The sequence below is a fragment of the Argopecten irradians genome, chromosome 6 (assembly GCF_041381155.1).
Source record: "Argopecten irradians isolate NY chromosome 6, Ai_NY, whole genome shotgun sequence".
Classification (NCBI taxonomy): domain Eukaryota; kingdom Metazoa; phylum Mollusca; class Bivalvia; order Pectinida; family Pectinidae; genus Argopecten; species Argopecten irradians.
Window position 1 is genome coordinate 27,598,405 of NC_091139.1, and position 13,245 is coordinate 27,611,649.

The 13,245-nt window shown below is 36.4% G+C and overlaps 1 protein-coding gene across 3 annotated transcripts in view; it reads left to right on the forward strand.

Annotated features, from left to right (window-relative positions):
• The first annotated feature begins 133 nt into the window (after positions 1-133).
• Positions 134-13,245, forward strand: part of LOC138325510 (uncharacterized) — a 71,949-nt gene continuing 58,837 nt past the window's right edge. For all 3 annotated transcript variants that reach the window (XM_069271217.1, XM_069271218.1, XM_069271219.1), the window contains exons 1-7: positions 134-263; positions 1,566-2,369; positions 3,511-3,682; positions 10,724-10,887; positions 11,521-11,607; positions 11,892-12,024; positions 12,630-12,781. In XM_069271217.1, the coding sequence (XP_069127318.1) occupies positions 1,593-2,369; positions 3,511-3,682; positions 10,724-10,887; positions 11,521-11,607; positions 11,892-12,024; positions 12,630-12,781 (1,485 nt within the window). In that variant the 5' untranslated portion in view covers positions 134-263; positions 1,566-1,592. The remainder of the gene's footprint in view (positions 264-1,565; positions 2,370-3,510; positions 3,683-10,723; positions 10,888-11,520; positions 11,608-11,891; positions 12,025-12,629; positions 12,782-13,245) is intronic.

Below are 13,245 nucleotides of genomic sequence, written 5' to 3' on the forward strand. Positions count from 1 at the left end.
ATTGTTTTATTTTCATTAATTAAGTAAAACTCCATATATTGACGCCCAATATATATTTTATTACTCTTCTATTGTTTAATTTATGTCGGTAACTCTACAATTTATTCGTTATGCCAGAGAAACTCCGGAAATAGTTGTTTACAAATCTATTGTAAAATGAAGTCACGTGATTAGAAACGAGATTGAGCACCTGCTTCATATGGATTTACTTTCCTGTGTAACGATAGTAAACAACACGGAAATGACATCCCAGTGCGACTCAGGTATTATATCAAATTCATAATTATATAGAAAGTGTGTTATATCATAAACACGACTTGCGTTATCATACTATTTTCTTGTACTAAGTGTCATAATAGCATCATAAGAGCAATATTACATTACCACCCGCGAAAACTTCTGCATGTTGTCAAATGAAATCTACAGTAAGGCTACTGTACAGCTGTATATTGTGGATAAATATCTTGTCTTATCTTAGTATCCAATGCATAATGCACCATAAGTCTACCCAAATGTTGGATTGGCATCAGTTATTTTCACATGCATACCATACATAAGTCATCTCTTATTTAAAGACATTATAATATCACAGCTAGGTTAAACATGTTGACAATATAATTAACTAATTAATTAAATGCGGGTTTTCATTTATTCTTTTGTCCAGAAGAGAAAGAGAGAGAGAGAGAGAGAACCTAGCGATGCATGTACACATCCAGGGTTTTTGCCAGGCCTTTAAAGCCGGGGTCCGGTAGAAGGACCCATTCCCAATTGAAAAACAGCACTTTATTTTTCAAAATTCAATCAGTATTTTCCCAAATGCAGTAAAATTAGATTGAAACCCCAAATATAATAATCGTATATTATACCTATGATATCAGTTAAATTAAATATAGAAGCTGAAGAATATTATAATATCATTGAAAGAAACAACTAAACCTTCTTTGTTATTTAATTTCCCCACTTTGATATTATTTCAACAAAAATGTGATGAAAATTTTAACAAAATAATACTGACAAAATTTTCCCAATTTTTGAAAAACACCGATGATATTTTCCTAATTTTGGCTGGAGTCCTTTTCCCAAAACAGCTAGCAAAAACACTGCCATGACCCCAGGTCCCTGATTTTACCTCTGTATAGATAATTATAATATTCTGTAGCAGTTTTGGACTATTAGTGTTCAAAGGTATAGATAGAGTTTTCGCCTAGTGTTTGGAGGATCCCCAGATCGAACCCTGACATCGCTGCTGCAAATTTACGCCTCTTCTGTTACAAAATTGCCAACTCCTGTTTCTACCACTGGAAATATATTTAGCAGGGGAAAGATGGAAACTTGTGAGCTGTTGTGTCTTCAGTGCATGAATATTAAAATAGAGAAAGATTGAGGGAGACGTAATTAATAGTGTAGCAAAATTGGTCAGGGTGTAGCATCCATGACCAGATAGCTTTATTGGTAGTGTATCTGGCTGATGTTCAGATGTTTTGATCAGAGTTCGAACTCTGGTCTGGCTGCTACACTTTATTCTCCCTTGTTACAATTCATTTAAACATATATATATGTCTCAGGTGGATGACTAGAGCAGCTGCACAATAATGGCCGACAGGATGGATGTTGCAGGGAGGAATGTGTCTGAAGACACCTCAACACCACAACAAAAAAAGCAAGGACGGATCGCTAAACCCAGAACACGAAAACCAAAACCCTTTTTTGATTCTGAAACTCAAAGTATGGAGGAAGGAGGAAGTCGTAAAGATCCAATTCGGCATAGCCGTGCATCATTGACGGCTCCAACACAAGCCAAAATATGCTACTTCTACAAAGATGATGATTACACCTTTAAGTCTCTCAAAGTAGCTGTCAGTGATCGTAAATACAAAAGGCTTGATACACTTTTCAGTGAATTATCAAAACGAATGCCTGGATTAAATTACGGTGTTCGGAGCATCTTCACCCCAAGAGGAAAAGACAAAGTAGAGAGTTTTGATCAGTTAACAAATGATCAGAAATATATCTGCTCTACTCAGAGGCATACACTAAAAGGTTTGGATATAGATAGAATTGATAATCGTGAAGTATGGAAATCTACTCGTCCACCAAGCGGTCGAAGGGCATACAATCGTCTAGTTAGAGACACACGGTTACGCGAAGGAAAAACACGGAAAACAGGGAAACGAGATCCGCAGATGGCATATGCTTATTACTCGTCAATGCCTAAAAAGGTTACCATTATGAAGAATGGAGATCCCATGAACCGGCATGTTATGATTTTTAACAGAAGGACTGCCCAAACATTTGAACAAGTGCTAGCTGATATTGGAGGAACCGTTAAGTATGGAACCAGGAAAATTTACACCATTGATGGCAAAGAGGTTAGTATGTGTGGCAAACAAGTAAACATATCTCTCAATATGGAGAAAAATGGACACTTTTTATTTAAAAAAAAAAAAAAAGAATTGATATCCACAAGATATTGGAAATGTTATGTTTGGAAGTGGCATTTGTATTGATAACAGGTTGTAATTACCGGTATTCATAATAATTTTTCTTCACCCAATACTATGGTACATGTTTCATTGGTGATGGAGTTTACCAGGCTAAATTGATTTCATATTACATACAGAAATTAAAATGAACATTATGAGATGACATATTTTTACGATAGATTTCAACTGATACTGTATGAAATAAAAATTGAACCTTCTGGTCTTGATTTACTCTAACTTGTATACCCTGTTTATAATTCAAAGTATCATTTAACCGTGACAAAACCTTTCACTTTATACACTTGTATTTAAGTAAACATGATGTGAATTCTTTGATTACCATAATTGACCCAATAAGCGCCCAGAGCATTTTAAAAATTGGAAAAATGAAAAAGTGCTTAATAAGACAAAATTATTGCAAACCTGTACAGTTTTGATAGATTTGGTCTTATGCCTGGGCAATCGAAATTGAGGCCCCAGTGATTTTTCTCCTTATATAACTGGGGTTGGTAAATGACCCCATTGGGTCGGTAAACGACCCCATTCCCAATGCCAAACCCCCCCTATTTTTTCCCCAATCACAATGAAAAATTCCCAAATCAAATCACTGTAAAACCAAATAAAACCTGGAAATCTCTAAAAACAAACTAGGACTGCTGTGAAACCCACCTTTTGATAAATTGACACAGTTTACTGTTTTACAATATCTAATCACCTTTAATACCATGTTTGTTAATGTGTAACTTTTTCCCAAAACTGCTCTTTTTGCGATTAAAAGTTCCCAATTTGTTACAAAAACATTTTCCCCAAAATACCCTGAAAAATCACTGGGCCCCAAAAGGATGAGGGGTGCTTATAGGGAAATGTGCCCATATTGGGTCGAATACAGCACTTAAAGAGTTATTTAATAGAATTACCATGTTCCACATACTTTGAGGTGACAAAATGTGACAGTATCATCACACATTCATCTATAACAAATTATGTATATTTCAAATGACATCCCACTGATTTATATTTCTATCAGATCCGGAGCTTACAGCAGCTGATGACAGGGCCAGATGTACTGGTAGCTGGAGGAAAGGAAGCCTTCCGCCCTATGGGGGGTCCCTCATTTACACCACGTCAGGCCAGTCGAGGGACATCTGACGGGATAGCCAGGAAAATGCAGGAACGACGGGACAGATTAAAGAAAACCCGTAAGTCTTTGTTCAGAATTTTACCAGGTCAATTGTTTTGAAAACATTTTATAAGTACAGTCAAACCTGCTCTAACGACTGCCTGTATATAACGACCGCCTGTCTATAACGACCGGTTTTTAGACTCCCCGTGCATTTTTACTATATAGTGGCACTCTGCATAACGACTACCTGTCTAATGCGGCTAGCGACTGGTCATTTTAGCCCCGTCAAAGTTGTCTAACGACCGGTCGCTGAGATAGACTTTTCGAGTACCGAGTACAGTGTGTGTGTAGTAGCGTCCCTTTGACCTACTTCCGGTTATTAATCCCTTAGTAAGCAAATGGCAGCCATTACTGAAGCCCAAGCTATGAATTGTTTATACAGGACTGTATGGTTTATAACCTAGCGGTCGTAACATTTGAGGTACAAATATGTTTGCCGACTTGAAGATGGAAGTTTTAACGACCGTTTATGCCTATCAAAGACTGAAATTATGTTTGGTCGCGAATGCCATGTGCATGAAAAGATCACTCATAAAATGTGATTTTGAAGCCATAAATCGGATGATACGGTAGGCAAAATAAAACATGCCGATTTATTCAATGTGTTCCGTTATTCATTGTCAATATTTAGCATTGTAGTAATACTAAGAAATGACGTGTAGTTAACCTTTTTCAAATTAGGCCTATAAATTTACGTTCGATTTCTTCACGATTATAGAGTCTGTCGGATTATCGTCCGATGTAACCCGGGTATTCTCGATGTGTTTATCAATAAAATACGGTCCCATTACTTGGTAGAAATGCTACTGAAAGTTAATATGTGTACCTGCATTGTGATTTTAATAGTTTTGAAGCTATATATTGTGAGAAAACGCCTCCAAATCTATCTTTCATGTTCCGAGATGAATCCGTCAAAACTGGTTACACGGCAACATTACTTACGACTTGCCAGCGAGAAAGTGTTGTACAAAATATTACATGCATACGTTGTCGGAAATTAATCTTGCACAGATAATTCCAGGCCATGTCAAATCAGTAATAAGGTAATTGTTATGTTTATAGCTGAAAAAATTTACAACTAGTGTGTATCAAAACGAGTTGATTTTGTTATGATCGAAATTCCGATTGCATTTAAAGGTTCCATCCAAACAATAGAAAGTAAAATGAACACAAATTACAGAAAAATATTTATACAATTAGTTCTTAAATAATGCATGGTAATATATATATAAATATGCAATAGCAGGTCTGTTTTGCATTTAAAAAAAAATCTGTTTTATTTACTGGCTCGCTGGTTGGCAGAAAGCCCCAACCTGTCTATAAAGGCAACCTGTCTATAGTGACCGTTTTTCTGTCTCCCCTTCAATGGTCATTATAGACAGGTTTAACTGTACAGTGAAACCTGCCTCAAAAACCACCTCTGTATACAAGACCATCTGCTTATTAAGACCACTTTTTAGCTCGCCTATTCGAAGAATAGGGGGAGCTAATGTTGTCACCCCGGCGTCGGCGTCGGTGTCAGCGTTGGCGTCCCATTTCAGCGTATTGTTTTTTTGGCAAGTTTCTGGCGTCCCATTTCACGTTAAAGATTTTATTTTACTTTTTGAGCAAGTTTCTGTTTCGTCAATTGTTTAAGCTTAATGTCATCATAAATGTTTATGATTTTATTTTCCTAATGTGTATGGATGCTGAACGTGATAATACAACCAATTTGGGGCCCTTTAGGGTTTTTTTGAGTCTGTTAATTTGTCATATTTCCATGTTTAAATAGTAAATACTTGAACATCAACTTCTTCTGAATAGGCGAGCTTTGCTTTTCTCCAACAGCTCTTGTTTAGGGTCCCTTATGGCTATTTATAACTCAATTTGACCTCTGTGTAAGGTCACTTAGCTATAGAAATCAATAATCTCTTGTTCTATAAGTTGGGTGGTCTCTAAAGACAGGTTTAACTGTACAGTAAAACCACATTTAACTCAAATTGCAGGAACCCGGTTAATTATGCATGGTTATCATGAATCCCTGGGGACCAATGGAATTACCGTATTTTCCGGAGTATAAGTTATAAACATAGGTCGTTCTATACTTATTTTTAACACCTTATGTAGACCTTTTTGGGGAACAAATAGTACTCTGTTATGACCATGAACTTATTTGAACATGTTTTACTCTACAGTGTAATCAAAGATGGATCATCAGCAGTCAATAACAATGGTCTCTACATGTACCTATGACAAATCATACATGTCATTTGATTATCTGTGTTTTACAGTATTTGAATTATTGAATAGTGTGGTTTCAATCGTTATGATAGTAACATTGTATAAATTGCACATTAAAAATGCACATTAAAAATTTATGTTAAGGATAAAAAATAAGGTAATGGCTAAACTAGCTGCCTGTTTGACAAATAGATTGTTTTATTACATATGCTATGTATTTGATGAAACGGGGATATGACATATATAGAATCTTACATGAGTGTTCATTTCATATGAGATTTTATGAAACGAGTCTAAGAAGTTTTTATTTTTGCGAGACTTGACGAGCAAAAATTAAAACTTTGAGACGAGTTTCATAAAATCACATATGAAATGAACACCAATTTAACATACTTTGTATCACATAACTACAAATACCTATATAACAAAGAATTAAACGTCAAGAAGTATTTCGAAAATCCAGTAGAGACCACCATTTTGTCACGCCGTCCTCTTAATCCTGACTTCATGTCATTTTTCCTGACGTCATTTTTTGTTTCTTTCTAATGTCACAATGAATTTTCAACCAATAAAATAGCTCCAGGTCATATTACACTAGTGACATATGCAAAAATATATTGTCAGGCAAAATCACTGGATATCAGACGAATGATGTTATAAATATATATCTGTTGGAAGAATAAGGTGTATTCAATGAATAATAGTTCAAACTATGGGTTTTGTCAGGTGAAATATGGGTAGGAACACTGTCAGGACCACAAAATAAGTTTGACAATCAGAGGATTTCAAGTAACTCTAGTTTGAGTTAGATGGGTTATACTGAGTCTGTACATTTTAAGTATAAAATTACAGTCAAACCTGTCTATAAAGACCACCCAGGGAACAGAGGAAAACTTTGTAGACAGGTGGTCTTTATACACAGGTTGAATTTGGTTGAAATTGGTCATCTGAGGCTCTAGAAAAGGGGTCCTGTTATGATGTTCTTTATATAGAGGTGATTGGTAAGGGAACTTTTACTGTATATTTCAATGTTTCAAAATTGAATTTGAAACAAACCCTTTATGCCTTTATTATCCTTTTGTCCCTGTTGAAAACAGGATAATTTCAAGTACATGCATTTCCCAATTTTATATTGACTTATAACCTTATGTTTGACTTATTCATAATGGTTTCATATTAATCATTCACTTAGATTTTGTTTTTATGAACGATGCTTTGGTTGTAAGTGAAGTGCTTATCAGAGAAATTTAACTAAGTTTGGCAGTTTGATTTGATCCCAATATATTGCCATGGTATACATATAATGAAATGTCCCGATAGTGACACGAAAGTGCATTCCCATTGTATTTTCTTACCTATAGTTAATATGCTTTGAGTCGTCCAGTTCTTGATTTATTATCTGATGTTAGTATTTGACTGACAGAAGCGTTTGTAATGTTAAATCTTTACCGTTGTTAGACAGATTGTTGTCAAGGAAGAGCTTTCTTTGTGTCTGAAACTTAATAGTAAATTATAGCCTAGCTCATATATCACAGCAACCAGTGGCCAAACATCTGTTACTCTGATATCCATAGATCTAGAGCTTTAAATTTAGACAAACATATCTGTGGTATGAGTAGTTTGATGTTTGCTTTGATTGGTTGAATGTCCTATGAACAGCCAGAGTCATTTAAGGATGTAACATTCCAGGCTTAGGATGTGAAAGAAAGCCCTAGAAAGACATCTCACCAGTGGTCAGTATCTGGAAACTGCACCACATGAGATTCCAACTTACGACCCAGAGGTGGGGGGCTTGTGGTAATATGACGAGACATCAAGTAATTTGGCCACTGCAGCCCCATGCATCAGTAATCTTCGCTGTTATCACAAAAAAAACCCAAAAAACCACCCCATGATATCAAATTATTTCCTGGAAGGAAATTGGTAACTCCAGTCAATACTAGCTTGTACATATCATATTCTTTGAAGAAAACATAAATGACTAATGTATTATGTGTATGAATATACATTATCTGTTGTATCAGAAACCAAATATAACATAGCAGATTTTTTCTGGCACTTAGCCCTCATCTCTTTATGCAACTAATTCTTAATAGAATCACCAGAATGGTGAAAAATAGATAAACAAAATGAAAAAAAAATGTAAAATAGAAAAAATAAAATGTCATTACCCTTAAATGCCACCTGTCTGACGTTAGTTTTTGGGTTCTGCATTAGCTCCCTAACCCTTACTGAAGGCTAACAGATAGTCAATGAATGGATGTCACCTTGTATTGTGGCCCTTTTATTGTTGCACAATTTAACAATACCTATTGTGCAAAAAGATCACAAAAGAATTTTACAATGTGTAAAATTTGTTTTTTAGAATAATAATTTCTGCATGCATAATCAGTGCAAAATACACACAGGATGATAAAAGCAATGTTTTATTATCTGCAAGGTTACTCTACCCTTTACAAACAATATAAAAAATCAATATTACTCTCTATATAAACTATCATAACAGTTCTATTTAGTTTGATTAATGGAGGTTCAAAGTAACATATCTACCTATGCATAGTAAATGAAACTCTTTTTATGGAAAGAAATGACAAACTCTTTTTATGGAAAGTTTTGCATTATGATTTTTTTTCTGATTTGTGAAATGAAAATGTTTTCCCAAGCTATTGTATATAAATATTCTTCCTTGGTTCATTGTTTTCTGAATACACCGCAGTCTCCCAAAACATACCAACATTAACACACAACGTATATTGTGCACAAGGGAGGCACTGATATTAACTAATTAGCTGTTGATAGGCCTAGGTCATTAAACCCAATGAAACGATGATAGGGTTCTCAATGATGTAATGATAGGGTTGATGGGACGGTGGAGCATTGAGAGGGTTGATAAGGAGCATTGAGAGGGTTGATTGGATCCTCTTGGATGGTTGAGCATTGATAGGGTTTCCAAGGATGTTTGAGTGTTGATAGGGTCCTACGGTTGGTTAGGTAATTAGGCAGTTCTAAAGAATGGTAGTGTATTGAGAGAGTCCTAAGGGTGGTTAGGTAATTAGGGAGTTCTAAAAGATGGTTGTGTATTGAGAGAGTCATAAGGGTGGTTGGGTATTGAGAGGGTCCTAAGGGTAGAGGGGTATTGAGAGGGTCATAAGGGTAGATGGGTATTGAGAGGGTCCTAAGGATGGTTGGGTATTGAGAGAGTCCTAAGTGTGGTTGGGTATTGAGAGGGTCCTAAGGATGTTTGGGTATTGAGAGAGTCCTAAGGATGGTTGGATATTTAGAAGATCCTAAGGATGGTTGGGTATTGAGAAAGTCCTAAGGATGGTTGGATATTTAGAAGATCCTAAGGGTGGTTGGCTATTGAGAGGGTTCTACTAAAGGATAGTTGGATATTGAGAGGGTTCTAAGTGTAGATGGGTATTGAGAGAGTCCTAAGGACGGTTGGGTATTGAGAGAGTCCTGAGGATGGTTGGATATTTAGAAGATCCTAAGGGTGGTTGGGTATTGAGAGGGTTCTACTAAAGGATGGTTGGATATTGAGAGGGTCCTAAGTGTAGATGGGTATTGAGAGAGTCCTAAGGACGGTTGGGTATTGAGAGAGTCCTGAGGATGGTTGGATATTTAGAAGATCCTAAGGGTGGTTGGGTATTGAGAGGGTTCTACTAAAGGATGGTTGGATATTGAGAGGGTCCTAAGTGTAGATGGGTATTGAGAGAGTCCTAAGGACGGTTGGGTATTGAGAGAGTCCTAAGGGTGGTTGAATACTAAGAAGATCCTAAGGATGGATGGGTATGAAGAGGGCCCTAAGGGTGGTTGGATATTGAGAGGGTTCTAGGGGTTGTTGGGTATTGAGAGGGTCCTAAGGATGGTTGGGCATTGAGAGGGTCCTAATGGTGGACAGTATTCAGAGGGTCCTAATGGTGGACAGGTATTCAGAGGGTCCTAATGGTGGACAGGTATTCAGAGGGTCCTAAGGATGGTTGGGTAAGAAGAGGGTCCTAAGGGTGGACAGGTATTGAGAGGGTCCTAAGGGTGGACAGGTATTGAGAGGGTCCTAAGGGTGGACAGGTATTGAGAGGGTCCTAAGGGTGGACAGGTATTGAGAGGGTCATAGGGATGGTTGGGTATGAAGAGGTCCCTAAGGGAGGATAGGTATTGAGAGGGTCCTAGGGATGGTTGGGTATGAAGAGGTCCCTAAGGGTGGACAGGTATTGAGAGGGTCCTAGGGATGGTTGGGTATGAAGAGGTCCCTAAGGGTAGACAGGTATTGAGAGGGTCCTAATGGTGGACAGGTATTCAGAGGGTCCTAGGGATGGTTGGGTATGAAGAGGGTCCTAAGGGTGGACAGGTACCGAGAGGGTCCTAAGGGTGGACAGGTATTGAGAGGGTCCTAAGGATGGTTGGGTATTGAGTGGGCCCTAGCTATAGGGATGGTTTTGTATTTAGAGGATCATTAGGGATGAATGAACATTAAAGCGGTCTATAGGGATGATTTAGCATTAACATGATTCATGAATATATATCAGGTTCTCATGGACAATCGACACTGATTGGGTCCTCAGGGATGGTTGGGCATTGAAAGGGTCCTGAGGTATAGCTAATCATTAATATGGGCATTGTAGATGGTTGATTAATTATAGGGTCCCCAGGGATCAGGGATCAGGGATGTTTCAGCATAAGGGATGAGTGTGCATTATGCCATGAATATGAATGTTCAGGGATGGTTGAGCATTGATTTGAAGTTTACTCTGAGATGGTTTTGTTCTCATTTTCTTTTCATTTAAAAAAGAAAAGACATACAGTGATGTCACTACAATAAAATATAATTTGTTTTCAGAGGGTAAATGGAAGGTGTTGGTACAAACTAACGAACACCCCTCCACAGGCACGCCCGCCCAGGTTACACTGACTGTATACGGACACAAGGGCAACTCTGGACCTATCGCCCTTGGAAATGGAGACGGCACACAATTCAAAAGTGGACATCTTGACACATTTGATGTATGTATATAAGTAAAGTTAATCTTAAACTGATATATAGCTAAACTACATTGTTTTAATCTTAAATCGCTTGACAGTTTTTGTGATATACATATTAATTATAACCTAAATTGATATTGGTCTTGTGTTGCACATGTTGCATGTGTATTGCTTGTCACCTCTTCTAAACATGTATGTCAAATTCATTATATATCAATACAGTCAAGCGTGATCACATGCAATCATTGTAATGTATAGTGTCTGTATTGTAGTGTAAGGTTTAGTTTTGTTCAATGTAATATTGTACTGTGTATGTTATGAAAAAATGAAAAATGCTTAAAATTAGAAAAAAAAGCAAAAAAAACCTACATTGTTTGATTTTGAAAATTGAAATTTGATACATGCATTACTATTTCTCTGAAAGTACCAAAGTGATTTTCAGAAAATTCAATGTCTATGTTCCCCTGAGTTCATTTTTATTGCAATTTTTGTTTGTCATATTAAACTTTTAGATTTCCCTCTGGAAATAACATGTGAATCCATGGTGTATTGTAAGAAGTTTGATAAAATATATGACTGATAATTAGATATATGAGGTTATTAAAAGTTGATCTCTGTGTTGTTTTTAATGTCATTTACAAATTCATTTCAAAGGTGTCCGTTGGCTCCATAGGAGAGATATACAAGATCCGTATCGGACATGACAACTCCGGAGATAATCCAGGATGGCTGTGTGATGAGGTCAGTAGTGGAGTTTATTTTAGTATAAACATCTTTGTTATTTACAACATTTTTACAAATACATAAAATTCCCTATCAATGGGTCTTGTTGACAATCATGCATTCATGTTACGTTTGTATTCATGAAATATTTGAAATCACAATTAAGTTCTTGCGAAATTACACAAATAAATTGTATACCGCAAAAATACTGTAGTTTACCATAATTAATGAAACTATACCATAATGTTTTTCAATGCCTTGAAATAGTATTTGTAAAAGATTATATGTGTATTAATTTACAGGTGAAAATGATGGATAGCCATACAGGAGAGGAACTGAGATTTGAATGTCATCGTTGGATGGCACGAGACGAAGACGACATGGAAATTTGTCGGGAGATGCCTGCCGTACGCAAGAGGGAGCCTGTATTACCAGGTGGGTATACAGTTCATTATATCAGAGGTCAAAATAAAGTGAGAGTTTGAAAGTTCAATGAATTGCTAATACCTCTATAAAGCTACATAAACCTCATAATTGTCAAAAGATAAATGGTAATTTCAATGGTAATTTCAATGTTTACAAGTTTGTCAAATCTACATCAAGGCCTGAAAAGGTCTTAAGGTCACAAGGTCAAAGTTGAGGTTATTTCTATTACATGCCTGGTATTTAATGTCTGAAGAGGTCAAAAGGTCAAATATGAAAGTTTACCATCTATGTATATTATAGATCTTCATCAGTTAAAAATGGCCAAGAATGAGAATTCAATGTCATATATTTGCATTAAGGTCAAAGTTGATCCTCAATATAAACAATTTAACATTATCCTTTTTTCGGCATGTTAGCTAACTGACCTGTACATATATTGGAAGTCCAGAGTACCAATGAATCATGTCTTTTTGTGTAAACATTTTGCAGGAGATATCTGAACAAACTCTAAGAAAAAAAAGATAACATCTTCACTCAGCTTTTGACAATTTTAATAATCTCTTATTTTGGTCATTTTAAGTCATACTTCTGATGAATCCTTTTTCATATTTCAGTAAATCGGTATGAAGTGACAGTACACACAGGAAGTCTGTGGAATGCTGGGACAGATGCAAATGTGTACATGACCATATATGGTGACAGGGGAGATACTGGTGTGAGACAACTTTTCTCAGAAGCTAAGAGCTCAGTGTTTCAACAGGGCCAGGTTAGTAGACAAATATTAATAACAAAAAGATTCAGCTTAGAATGATAGAGTCTTATGTGTGTCTATCAAGTAGATAGGGATATATCTACCCAAGTGACAGAATTTAGCTAGTTATAAGGCTTGCAGAGTGCTGTCAAGCCAAATTCTTTCACAAAAGTTGAAACTTTTTTCTTCATTACTTGAAGGAAGATTTCAGATGAGGTATGGGTTGTTAAGAAGCATTTTCACTTTGCCACATATTTATGATGTCATATACTTGTCTACCCCAAGTAAACTGTCCTACAACTCTCAGACACAACCACTCATAATACAATCCTCTGAAGCATGGTACAAGGCATATACTAATGATCAACAATGCCAGCATCTCTCTGGCTCTTGGCAATAAATAATTTTCATTATAAATGTTTGGAAAATAACTTTAAGAAACCATGGAATTTCCATACATTGCTTGATGATGCAAGAGA